Below are 11,128 nucleotides of genomic sequence, written 5' to 3' on the forward strand. Positions count from 1 at the left end.
TATCTGATGCTTTCTCCCCACAAAAAAACAATACAAAAACAAAGGCAATTATAGTGTTGCATGTTCATTAGGCAGACTGCATGTTCAGGAGCTGAAGGTGTCACCTAAGCCAACCCCCCAGGGCATGGAGTCAATGAAAGAATGAGAGCAACCAACTTTGAATCTATGCAAGTCTGAAAGAGGTGTGTTTTCATAAAATTCCCTAGAAACAGGAAGAAGGATATTAAAAAACTCTGAAGTGAGCCCCCCTATCCTTCCCTCACCCAGCTATCCTGCTTAAACAGCATGCCCTCCACAACACATCCTGCCCATCTATACAAGCAAGCTGCTACTGACAGATGAAAAAAGAACGGAGAAGACTCAAGAGGAAACCAACCCAGGAAAAACCTCCCCAATACTTCAACATGTATTGGTGAGAGAAAGTTAACTAAAACATTACCAAGGGATTAAAATTAAAAAATCTTATAATAATTTTGTTGAGAAATGGAAATGCAGTTGTAATTTAGGACAAACAGATTCTCCTGTTAATCACCAAATGGTTAGACCAGGGGTCGGCAACCTTCGGCACACGGCCCATCAAGGTAATCCACTGGTGGGCCGCAAGACATTTTGTTTATGTTGACCACCTGCAGGCACGGCCCCCTGCAGCTCCCAGGGGCCGCGGTTCACTGTTCCCGGCCAATGGGAGCTGCGGGAAGCGGCGTGGGCCGCAGGGACGTGCTGGCCGCCGCTACCCACTGGTCCCATTGGCCAGGAACGACGAACTATGGCCACAGAGAGGTTCAGGGGACCATGCCTGCAGACGGTCAATGTAAATAAAAAGTCTTGTGCCCCGACAGCAGATTACCCTGATGGGACACGTGCCGAAGGTTGCCGACCCCTGGGTTAGACTATGTATTCCTGGAAAGGAGACAGGGAGTAAACACTGGTAAACAAAGAAATAGTGGGATTTCAATGGATTAAGATTCTTAATATTGGTCAATTGTCCTGATTTAAAATAGCTCCTTAAATGGCTTTTTATAAGTAACCGATTTCAGAAGATTTAGATTGCTTACTTCGCCCAACTATAAACTTTTTAGCTTATCCATGATATGCTAAATAGGACCTAATATTTTTAGTAATTTTTAAAATAAAATTCCTTGGCATCCAGCAATTTAAAATTACTCCTTTTTTACTCCTCACTTACATTTTGTCCAGAAAATCCATGAGAGGTCGCAGCACAATCTCAGCATCGATAGCTGCATTGTTCTTATTGGCCGATACGTTTCCATTTCCTCTCATCTGATTTAGCTCAAAGCTCATCTGTCTCACACACTCCTCAATAACAAGCTGGAAACTAAAGAGAAAAAAAGAGAGTGGAGGAATTATACGACTGAAGATGACTATTTAGATTCTACTCCATCAACTTCATCGATGAACACAAAATCATTTGTGAGCAGATATGAAACCCACAAGCTTAAGGCACTGTATGATTTAGAAACTGAAAATAACCATTTCTGAAGAGTTATAGTTCGTATAAGGCCAAATAATATACTTACCATTGACGTTTGTGTTTTGTTTTCCTTTTACATTGTCCCTATCCCTACAGGAGTCCTAGTAACTATTTTCTGATAGGAATTACACAATAAGAAGGTGAATCAGAGACTTTACTGAGGTATGACTGGCTGTTAAGATAGACATCAGCGTTAGCCAGCACAATTATTCCTGCTTTTAGTTTTGGTATGAGGGGATTACAGACATAAGTTCTATTTACATGTATTTTTAAAGGGGGTGTTAGCAAATATTCTCTCTTTTTGGTAAATTTTATATTCATTTGGTGTCAATATCCTCCTTGAAGATAGAAAATAACAAGACTTCTACCAATTTTTCCTAGTTGGCTAAACTGGACTTTTTCTTGTCATGACTCATGTGCCAACACAGCAAAGTTTTGTTTACTACTTTGTACCTAGTTAAGAGAGTAAAAATATTTGGACTGCTTCATAAACCTTTATGCCAGATGCATTTTATGGGAATATTTGGCATTTTAAATTCAAAAGTGGGAACAGATTTTCTATTCTGAAGAACTGATTTCCACACAGCTGAAAAACTAGAGGAGATGGGGGACTGATAGGTCTGTATAAATTAGTTCTGTTTACAAGTGTGGGAGTGGAAGTTGTTCTCAATTCCCCACAAAGTGAGTTTACTGATTTAGTTCATTTCTTGTTTTTCTAGAGGTTCAATTCTCTTCCGATATAGCAGCATCTGCCTGACAGAAAATCTAGGAGTGACACAGGGGCAGTATGGCCATAGTGAGGACATAGATTGGTACATTTAAACAGTGCAAAACTGAGTATTCAGAAGCATCTGAGAAGTAAAAGTACCACAAGAGAAGTAAAAGTACCACAAGTACCACAGGGGCAATAAATGTGATAATCAATTCTAAATGCATTCATAGACAAATTGAATAGATAAGCCTGTAGCTAAAGAATCTACAAAAAACAATTAGTAAAAGAACAAACAAGCTAAGTGAAAACAGACTGAAAACTCCCAGCTATTGTGCTTCACCACAAAAACCCAACACAAAAAACCACATGAACACATCTGATTGCCAAGAAGACAGAAGGCTTTTCCACTGACACCTACTCAGAAACCAACTTTGAAATGAATAAAGGGGAGCCCAAAAACCAATGCATGGCACAGTTGCTTTCCCAGTTCATCCTCAGAATTCTTCTGGCTGCCAGTGCTGCTCTTAAAGCCACCTCTTTTCTCATTCAGATTATGCAGGCAGTGGGTCTACTCTAGTACCCAAACTGCTGCATCTTGTTCAACCACAATTAGTTGAGGCAATGTTCGCTGCTTGGTGCTATAGACAACTCCATCCTGAGCAAACTGCTGCCACACTTATTAACTCAGCATGGCCACATGGGCAGCCTCTAAAAGAATGAGATAAGAATCAGAAGTGGCAGAAGGCCTCCTAGAGAAGTTTTACTTGGTTTTCTTCAGAGTAAGGCTATGAAGCTATCTGGGTACCCATGTGCTGATTTTTGGTTAGAGGGTGTCACAGGCACAAACTATGGACAAATTTAAGGGAGAAGAAAGCACATGAGAAACGCACAAAGCCAGATTGGGGACATTTTGACCAACTTTGGCAATGGGAATGAGAGCTGTTGGATGACTGGCTTTTCTGCAGAAGAGTGAAAAATATAGGCCCCTATGACCACTCATTCTTATCTTAACGAAGTGGTAGATATTTTCTTTAAATTAAAAAACTATTTCACCCAGAAGATTATACCAATTTTAGGAAAAATCAAACACAGTGCTTCATCTAGTTAACAGTGACCTTTTAAGACAGGGAGAGAAGAGACCACAGGGAGCTAGTACAGGTATTATCCACCATTTAATTCTTGGCTGACATTTCCCCTTCTTACTAAGTCACTTAATTTTCCCTATTATTTGGGTTGTCTCAGCCTATTAATGATCTGAGGCAGCCATGACTCTTCCTCAATTGTATTTATTCAAACCATCCTTTTCCAGAGTTAATGAAGCCACACACTGAAAAGGAAAACAATTTGCACAGATTGTATGAATATGGCATTAACTGTTACTGAGCAACTAAAACTTTCACCTGCCTCCCACGGTTGCAGATTCCCTGAACAATCACTCTCTCTTATATTCCTTTTCAAGCAAAGGCAAAAACAGTCCTATGGTTTTTGCTTCCAATAGCAAGACTCAGATATGTTGCTGGTACGGTGCAAACCGCATTCTGGCCAGCGACATACACACTGATTCAAGAGTAAGGCTCACTAGCTGATTCCAGCAGACCAGACACTGGCAGAGCAAATGACTCAAGAGGGCTTCACAGTGACCATTTGAAGAAGGGTAAATTCAGACAGGCTACCTGAGTGGGGCAGGCTACTGGACAAAGCTGTCAGTCTCAGGAAATCAAAACACACACACAGTAAAAGAGAGGTTGAACATTGTATTAGTTAAGAACAAATCGAGCCATTTTTATCTTCCAAAAGCAGAAAGTAAAATTTCCAGCTGTGTCACTATAACCCATTCATGCCCACACACTAGTTTCAGTGTCCTTTGGAGGTGAGGATAGTGCTGTATTTTCCAAAACGTACAGCCAGCCAGTCAGAGATACACACATATTCATGCAGTGGATCTTGCTACACTGGAGCAAGCTGTACGTGAAAAGACATACACTCACCCAATCTAGTCAATGGATTGGCTTTTGGCTATGCACATCTGCCTGGTTTGAGGCACAATGGAGAATTTTTAATGGTTGCCATCACTGTAGCACAAATTCTTTAAGTACGTTTATTACCTTGCGCCATAGGCAATGCTGAGCTCATCCAGTACGCTACTGAGTTTCACCTGAAGTTCTTTGAGAACAACACTAGCGTCAGGATCCAGCTGGAAAGAGATTATGAGTAATGTTATTTTTCTGCATTCTTCTCACATGCAGTCTATTTCTCTGTTACAATTAATGGATTAGGCATTACATACATTCATTATACTACACTACTAGAAAACAAATATGGAAACACCAACTAGAATAGGAAATGTTCAATTAGCCTTAATGTCCAATTAGTGTAGCACTAACAATGCAGAATAAATTGTTCAAATGAAATAAGAAAGAATTACCTTACAAGAAAACAAAAGAGTATCATTAATGGTACTATGGGATTGATACAGAAGGTGTTAACAGTTCACAAGATTTTTAGAATTTCAGAAATCACCTCAGCAAAGGTGGTATATGCTAGCGATAACAAGAGGATCATGTATGAAAAGGTCGAGGGTGCTTGTTTTAATAACCAACTGGCTTTTTTTTGTACATATTACTCTTTTGTAGGTGTCATTTTTAAAATGTACATTGAAGGTGTTTCCACAGTGTTTCCACTAATGCAGCTTGTACTAGAACATCTGGCTATGAGGACGATGGCTTGAGGACCACCCCTGCTGCTTCTACTTATAGGACAAGAGGGAGGGGAATCTATTAACCTTTATTCCTTCATTGTATTCCTTAAAGCCACTAAAGACACACATTGGCCCAAAATAGCTTTCTCTCAAGCACAGTGCAATAAAATTCTGTGGAGGAATCAGGAAAAAGTGCTCTTGTATCTTTAATACAGGTTCTTTCTCACCTTAGCGGGAAATGAGGGAGCAGGAGAGAATTAATTTTACATTTACATCTCCTCTCAGGTACAGGGCTAGTGATCCATGCACATACATTTTATCTGTAATGCATTCTTTTTCAAATCTCTATCAAAAATCATTTTAAATAATACCTTGAAATTAAAAAAACCATCTAGATTTTTGTCTCCTCAAATCTTGCAATTTAGAAAAAAATAGTTTGTGACCATCATAGGATACGACTGATTAAAAGAATGTCAGCATAGTTCATTTTAATATGAATTAATAACTGACTTCCTCTTCTTTGGTTAATCTACATTCAAATGTAATTGAATAGTCTTTAATGATAATTGTCACATATTGCACCCAATCCTGCAGTAATTCCATATGCAGAAGTCCCACTGATTTCAAAGGAAATTTTGCATTTGGAGGAAATACATAATCATGCTTGTCTGTATTTGTACTTTTTTTTGTTTTATTTATGAACGGGTTCATTACTCTAGTTCCTGAGTGCTTCAGAACACTTTTGTAAAATAGGTAAGCATTATTATCTGCATTTTAGAGGTGGAGAACCTTGGAACAGTGCAGATAGGTGACTTAACCAAGGTCACACAGGACAGCAGTGACAAAGCACAGACAACCCAGATTTGCTGACTCCTAGTACTATGTTAACCAAAAGACCACCCAACCTCTTCTTACAGTGAACGGGTGCCTCAAAGACAATCAGTCATGATATTATATCTATATTTATTTTTTACAAGCACATAAAATCAGAGATAATTTTTTTTTAACAAAAATCTGATATAATGAAAGAGTGGGGTTACTATATAGGCCACAGTCCAGCAAAGTCTGTACTTAACTATGAACACCAGTTAGTCCCATGGAGTAGGGCCTCCATGGGACTACTTATGTGCTTAAAGTTAAGAAATGCATACACATTATCAATTTGATAATACAGGCAAGGGAATGTAAACAACAAAGAAATTTGTGAGCTCAAACCAAAACCCTAGAAGCAAACACCTCTGAAGCTTGGAGAAGTTCAAGTGGACCCAGATCCAAACTTTGCAGTTGGTCCTCCCTCTGTAATAGGCTGAACCAAAAGGCTGGACGAGGAAGCTTGGACTCAAACCTTATGGCTTGGACCAAATTTTTTAATCTGAGAAACTCATTAATGTTGCTCTGATATTTACCACTGGACAGTTCAGAGAGGTGTTTTTCCTACAGTAAAACATGGTTTTACTGACAGTGCAAACTTCTTCCTTAATGATCTTTTTCCTTAGTAAGTATAGCTGGGAAAAACAAACTAATCTCATTGAAAATACAACGAGGAGTACTTGTGGCACCTTAGAGACTAACAAATCTATTTAGGCATAAGCTTTTGTGGGCTAAAACCCACGTCATCAGATGCATGGAGTAATCCTGCTTTGAGCAGGGGATTGGACTAGATGACCTCCTGAGGTCTTTTCCAACCCTAATATTTTATGATTCTATGAAAATACAGTAGGCAGGGATATATACACAGTACATGAAAAGATGGGAGTTGCCTTACCAAGTGGGGGGTCAGTGCTAATGAGACAATTCAATTAAAGTGGAAGTGGGCTATTCTCAATAGTAGAATACCAAGGGAGGAAAAATCACTTTTGTAGTGGTGAGGCCAATGTAATCAGGGTGGCCCATTTCAAACAGTTGACAAGAGGGTGTGAGTAACAGTAGGGGGAAATTAGTTTTTGTAGTGACCCATCCACTCTTGGTCTTTATTCAGGTCTAATTTGATGGTGTCCAGTTTGCAAATTAATTCTAGTTCTGCAGTTTCTTGTTGGAGTCTGTTTTTGAAGTTTTTTTGTTGAAGAATTGCCACTTTTAAGTTTGTTATTGAGTGTCCAGGGAGATTGAAGTGTTCTCCGACCAGTTTTTGAACGTTATAATTCTTGATGTCTGATTTGTGTCCATTTATTCTTTTGCGTAGAGACTGTCCGGTTTGGCCAAAGGTACATGGCAGAGGGGCATTGCTGGCACATGATGGCATATATCACATTGGTAGATGTGCAGGTGAACAAGCCCCTGAGAGTATGGCTGATGTGGCTAGGTCCTATGATGGTGTCCCTTGAATAGATATGCGGACAGAGTTGGCAATGGGGTTTGTTGCAAGGATAGGTTCCTGGGTGAGTGTTTTTGTTGTGTGGTGTGTAGTTGCTGGTGAGTATTTGCTTCAGGTTGGGGGGCTGTCTGTAAGCGAGGACTGGCCTGTGTCCCAAGGTTTGTGAGAGTGAGGGATTGTCCTTCAGCAAAGGTTGTAGATCCTTGATGATGCGCTGGAGAGGTTTTAGTTGGGGGCTGAAGGTGACGGCTAGTGGCGTGCTGTTACTTTCTTTGTTGGGCCTGTCCTGTAGTAGGTGACTTCTGGGTACCCTTCTGGCTCTGTCAATCTGTCAATCCAGCACATCATCAAGTGAATTTTCCTCGCTTGGTATTCTACTGTTGAGAATAGCCCACTTCCACTTTAATTGAATTGTCTCGTTAGCACTGACCCCCCCCCCCCACTTGGTAAGGCAACTCCCATCTATTCATGTACTGTGTATATATACTTGCCTACTGTATTTTCCACTCCATGCATCTGATGAAGTGGTTTTTAGCCCATGAAAGCTTATGCCTAAATAAATCCGTTAGTCTCTAAGGTGCCACAAGTACTCCTCGTTGTTTTTGCTGATACAGACTAACATGGCTACCACTCTGAAACCTAATCTCATTGAATAATTCATACTGGGAATCAGTATTAGAGTTGGCTGAGTAATACAAAGAATTTTCTGTGACTAGTTGCTCAATATCTAGAAATGAACTTGATTAAGGCATTGCATCCCATTTGTTTTTACTTTTTGTGAACATTTGAGTGATGTATCTATACCCATGGAAAAAAGATTTTAAGCACTTGTACTTGAATATTCACCCAGCCAATGGGAGCTGTGGGAAGTGGCAGCCAGCATGTCCCTGTGGCCCACACCGCTTCCCACAGCTCCCGTTAGCCGGGAACGGCGAACCGCGGCCACTGGGAGCTGTGGGGGACCATGCCTGCGGACGGGGTCAACGTAAACAAAATGTCTTGTGGCCCGCCAGTGGATGACTCTAATGGGCTGCATGCCGAAGCTTGCCGACCCCTGTGACATATAGCAAACATTAAATTGTACATATGAGCATTCACATTGAATGTGGTATATTTTATATGGAACAGGATATACTTGCCAGAGCCCTGGCATGCAAACAAAAAAGTTAGAAAACCATCTTATCCCGCTCTTTGCAGCTAAGACCAAAAAGCCTAATGCAATTAGTTTGAATGAGTGGTTGTTATGATAACCAATCATTACAGACCAATAAATGTAATGCACTTACTCAATTTATCTGGAATAGGACACTGCTTGGCTAAAATGGTTTTGCTGGTGCAAATGCTAACTTTTGATTCTGTACCAATCTTAGAATATTTAAAGAGTGTGTGCAAGTTTTAAAATTCTTAGCAAATGTTTGCGCTTTCAAAGTGCAAGAAAAAGTTTGTGAATGCAAAACTGGAGGTCCACGGATAGAAAATCCAGCTTTCTGCATCCTCATAAGCCATGCTTATCAGTGCAATGCCATTCAAAGGAGTGGAATATAAAGAGTTACATTCCTTGGTTGGATATACGTTATACATTTATAGGCAATCCAATGAGCTCAGGATTGTAGGATTACAAAATGTGGAGGTACCATCAAATTATTTTGGTTTAATAACAGTGAATACTTCATGGGACAAAACAATACTCTGGGCTGTAGTCAAGATGTGCACTTTTCACTCACTTTATCTCGGGCTCTTTGAATGCCAGCCAGGTCCCCAACATAAATTAGAGCGGCCCTCAGACAGCAGTCATGCTGCATTTACCCCACCCATGCTTACTGTTGTGTTCACTGGGTGGGTGTGGCCGAGCAGCCTCTATGGGTTTGTCTACACAGTAAAGAAAAACCCGTGGCTGGCCTGTGCCAGTTGACTTGGGCTCGCGGGCCTTGGGCTGTGAAGCTGTTTCATTGCTGTTTAGGCTTCCAGGCTTGGGCTGGAGCCTGGGCTCTAGAACCCTGTGGGATGAGTCCCAGAATTTAGCCTCCAGTCTGAGCCCGGCAGTCTACAAAGCAGTGAAACAGCCCCACAACCCAAGCCCAGTGAGCCCGAGTTAGCTGGCACGGGTCAGACACGGGTCTTTCTTTACTTTGTAGACATACCCTATGGCTCCACACTTTCAAAGAATCCTCCTATGCACAGGGCTGATCCAGTGGCTGGCTAAGATGGCTTTCAGGAAGTTTTGTACTGGGGGACTGGTGTACAGCGGCCCCAAGTATATCAGTGCATCAGATCATTTATCTTTTATGGCTATGTCAATTCATTTGTTTGTTAACATGCAAAGCACACGTTGCATTACTAAAAAACCAAAGTAACTTAAATAACAACGTTCAGTGGAAATGGGAAGCAATTACAGTGATTTACTGTCATTTCCTTAACTGTTCTAAAACACTCAAGTCCACAATGTGACTAAATTTTGAGACAGTGGCACAATACTGACAATATAAAATCACAACAATCTTACAAGAGAATTTTTGTACTTATAAAAGGTTTATTATTTTGCCAGTACTTTCAACAAGTTGTACTGATGTGTGGTATATAACATTTGCTGTTTTTTAGGAAAGTTTTTATCTGGGGAATGTACTGTAGCAAAGCCAGGGTGTTCTCAATTCATGGCACTGACAAACCGCAAGGCTTGTGCTGGTTTGGTATTACAGGACACTGTACGCAATGTAATAATAATAATACCTAGTTCACACAGAGCGCTTTTCATCAGTCAGTGTCAGAGCACTTCACAAAGGAGGTGTCTCAGCCTCATTTTACAGATAGGGAAACAGAGGCATAGAGAGATGAAGCAACTACCCAAGATAACAGGAGTGGAGCGGCAGAGCCAGGAATAGAACCCAAGTCTCCTTAGTCCTAGTCCAGTGTTCTATACACTAGGCCACACTGTCTCCTAATAGAACAGTAACCAATCAGGCAACTTCTTTGCCCATACACACTGTTGTTGTGGATGACCACATAAATGCCCAGACATAGGCGCTAAGATACTACAGGGAGGAGTGCGGGATAAGAACACAGACAGATAGAAGGGTTTTATAAAACCCATGCAAGCTTTTCTTGTGCTAATGTTACTTGTACTAACATTTTAAGAAGATGGACTCCTACACTTTCAGAATAGCGAATACTTCAACTGCCATCAAATGATTGATTTCAAGGGCCAAAGTAATCTCTGGAGTAACTTTGGGCTTGGCTACACTTGCGAGTTACAGCACATTAAAGGAGCCCCGGGCGCACTAGCTCACTACCTATCCACACTAGCAAGGCACGTAGATCGCTCTGACTCCACGGCTAGAGCGCTCCTGGTACTCCACCTCGGTGAGTAGAATAATATTTGATGCACCCCCGCTGGAGCGCCCCAGTGTCAGTGTGAACGAGGTGCTGCATTACTGCGCTCTGATCAGCATCCAGAAACCTCCCATAATCCCCTTAAGTCAAGTGGCCATTCTTGGATATGCCCTTTGAAAGCTCAGTTTGACAGCCGGCATGCTTATCTGCTCCGAGACAAAGCAACCATTACTGTGGAATGCTGTGTGTGAGAGAGAGAGGTGTGGGGGGAGGGGGATGTCTGCTGCTGTCTGAACTTACAAGACAGTATTCTGTCATGCTCTCAGTCCCCCAAAAACCCACTCTCTCTCCCTCCACATACACACAACATACTCCGTCACACTCCACCCCAAGACCCTCATTTGAAAAGAACGTTGCAGCCACTTGCATGCTGGGATAGCTACACAATGCACTGCTCTCTGTGGCCGTTGCAAGAGCTGCTAATGTGGCCAGTGTGTTGACAGCTGTCAGTGTGGACAGACTACAGCCAGGGCCGGCTCTGGCTTTTTTGCCGCCCAAGGCAAAAAAGCCTCCGGCCGCCCCCCC

General features: G+C 41.5%; 1 protein-coding gene across 2 annotated transcripts in view; it reads right to left on the reverse strand.

Moving 5' to 3' along the window:
* The window catches only part of UNC13C (unc-13 homolog C), a 404,743-nt gene that overhangs the window by 62,173 nt on the left and 331,442 nt on the right, over positions 1 to 11,128 (reverse strand). For both annotated transcript variants that reach the window (XM_024198093.1, XM_024198092.1), the window contains 2 exons: positions 4,310 to 4,398; positions 1,187 to 1,336 (listed from right to left, as the gene is read on the reverse strand). In XM_024198093.1, the coding sequence (XP_024053861.1) occupies positions 1,187 to 1,336; positions 4,310 to 4,398 (239 nt within the window). The remainder of the gene's footprint in view (positions 1 to 1,186; positions 1,337 to 4,309; positions 4,399 to 11,128) is intronic.

This window comes from Terrapene carolina, unplaced genomic scaffold (assembly GCF_002925995.2).
Source record: "Terrapene carolina triunguis isolate 2854851 unplaced genomic scaffold, T_m_triunguis-2.0 Scaffold67, whole genome shotgun sequence".
NCBI classification, from domain to species: domain Eukaryota; kingdom Metazoa; phylum Chordata; order Testudines; family Emydidae; genus Terrapene; species Terrapene triunguis.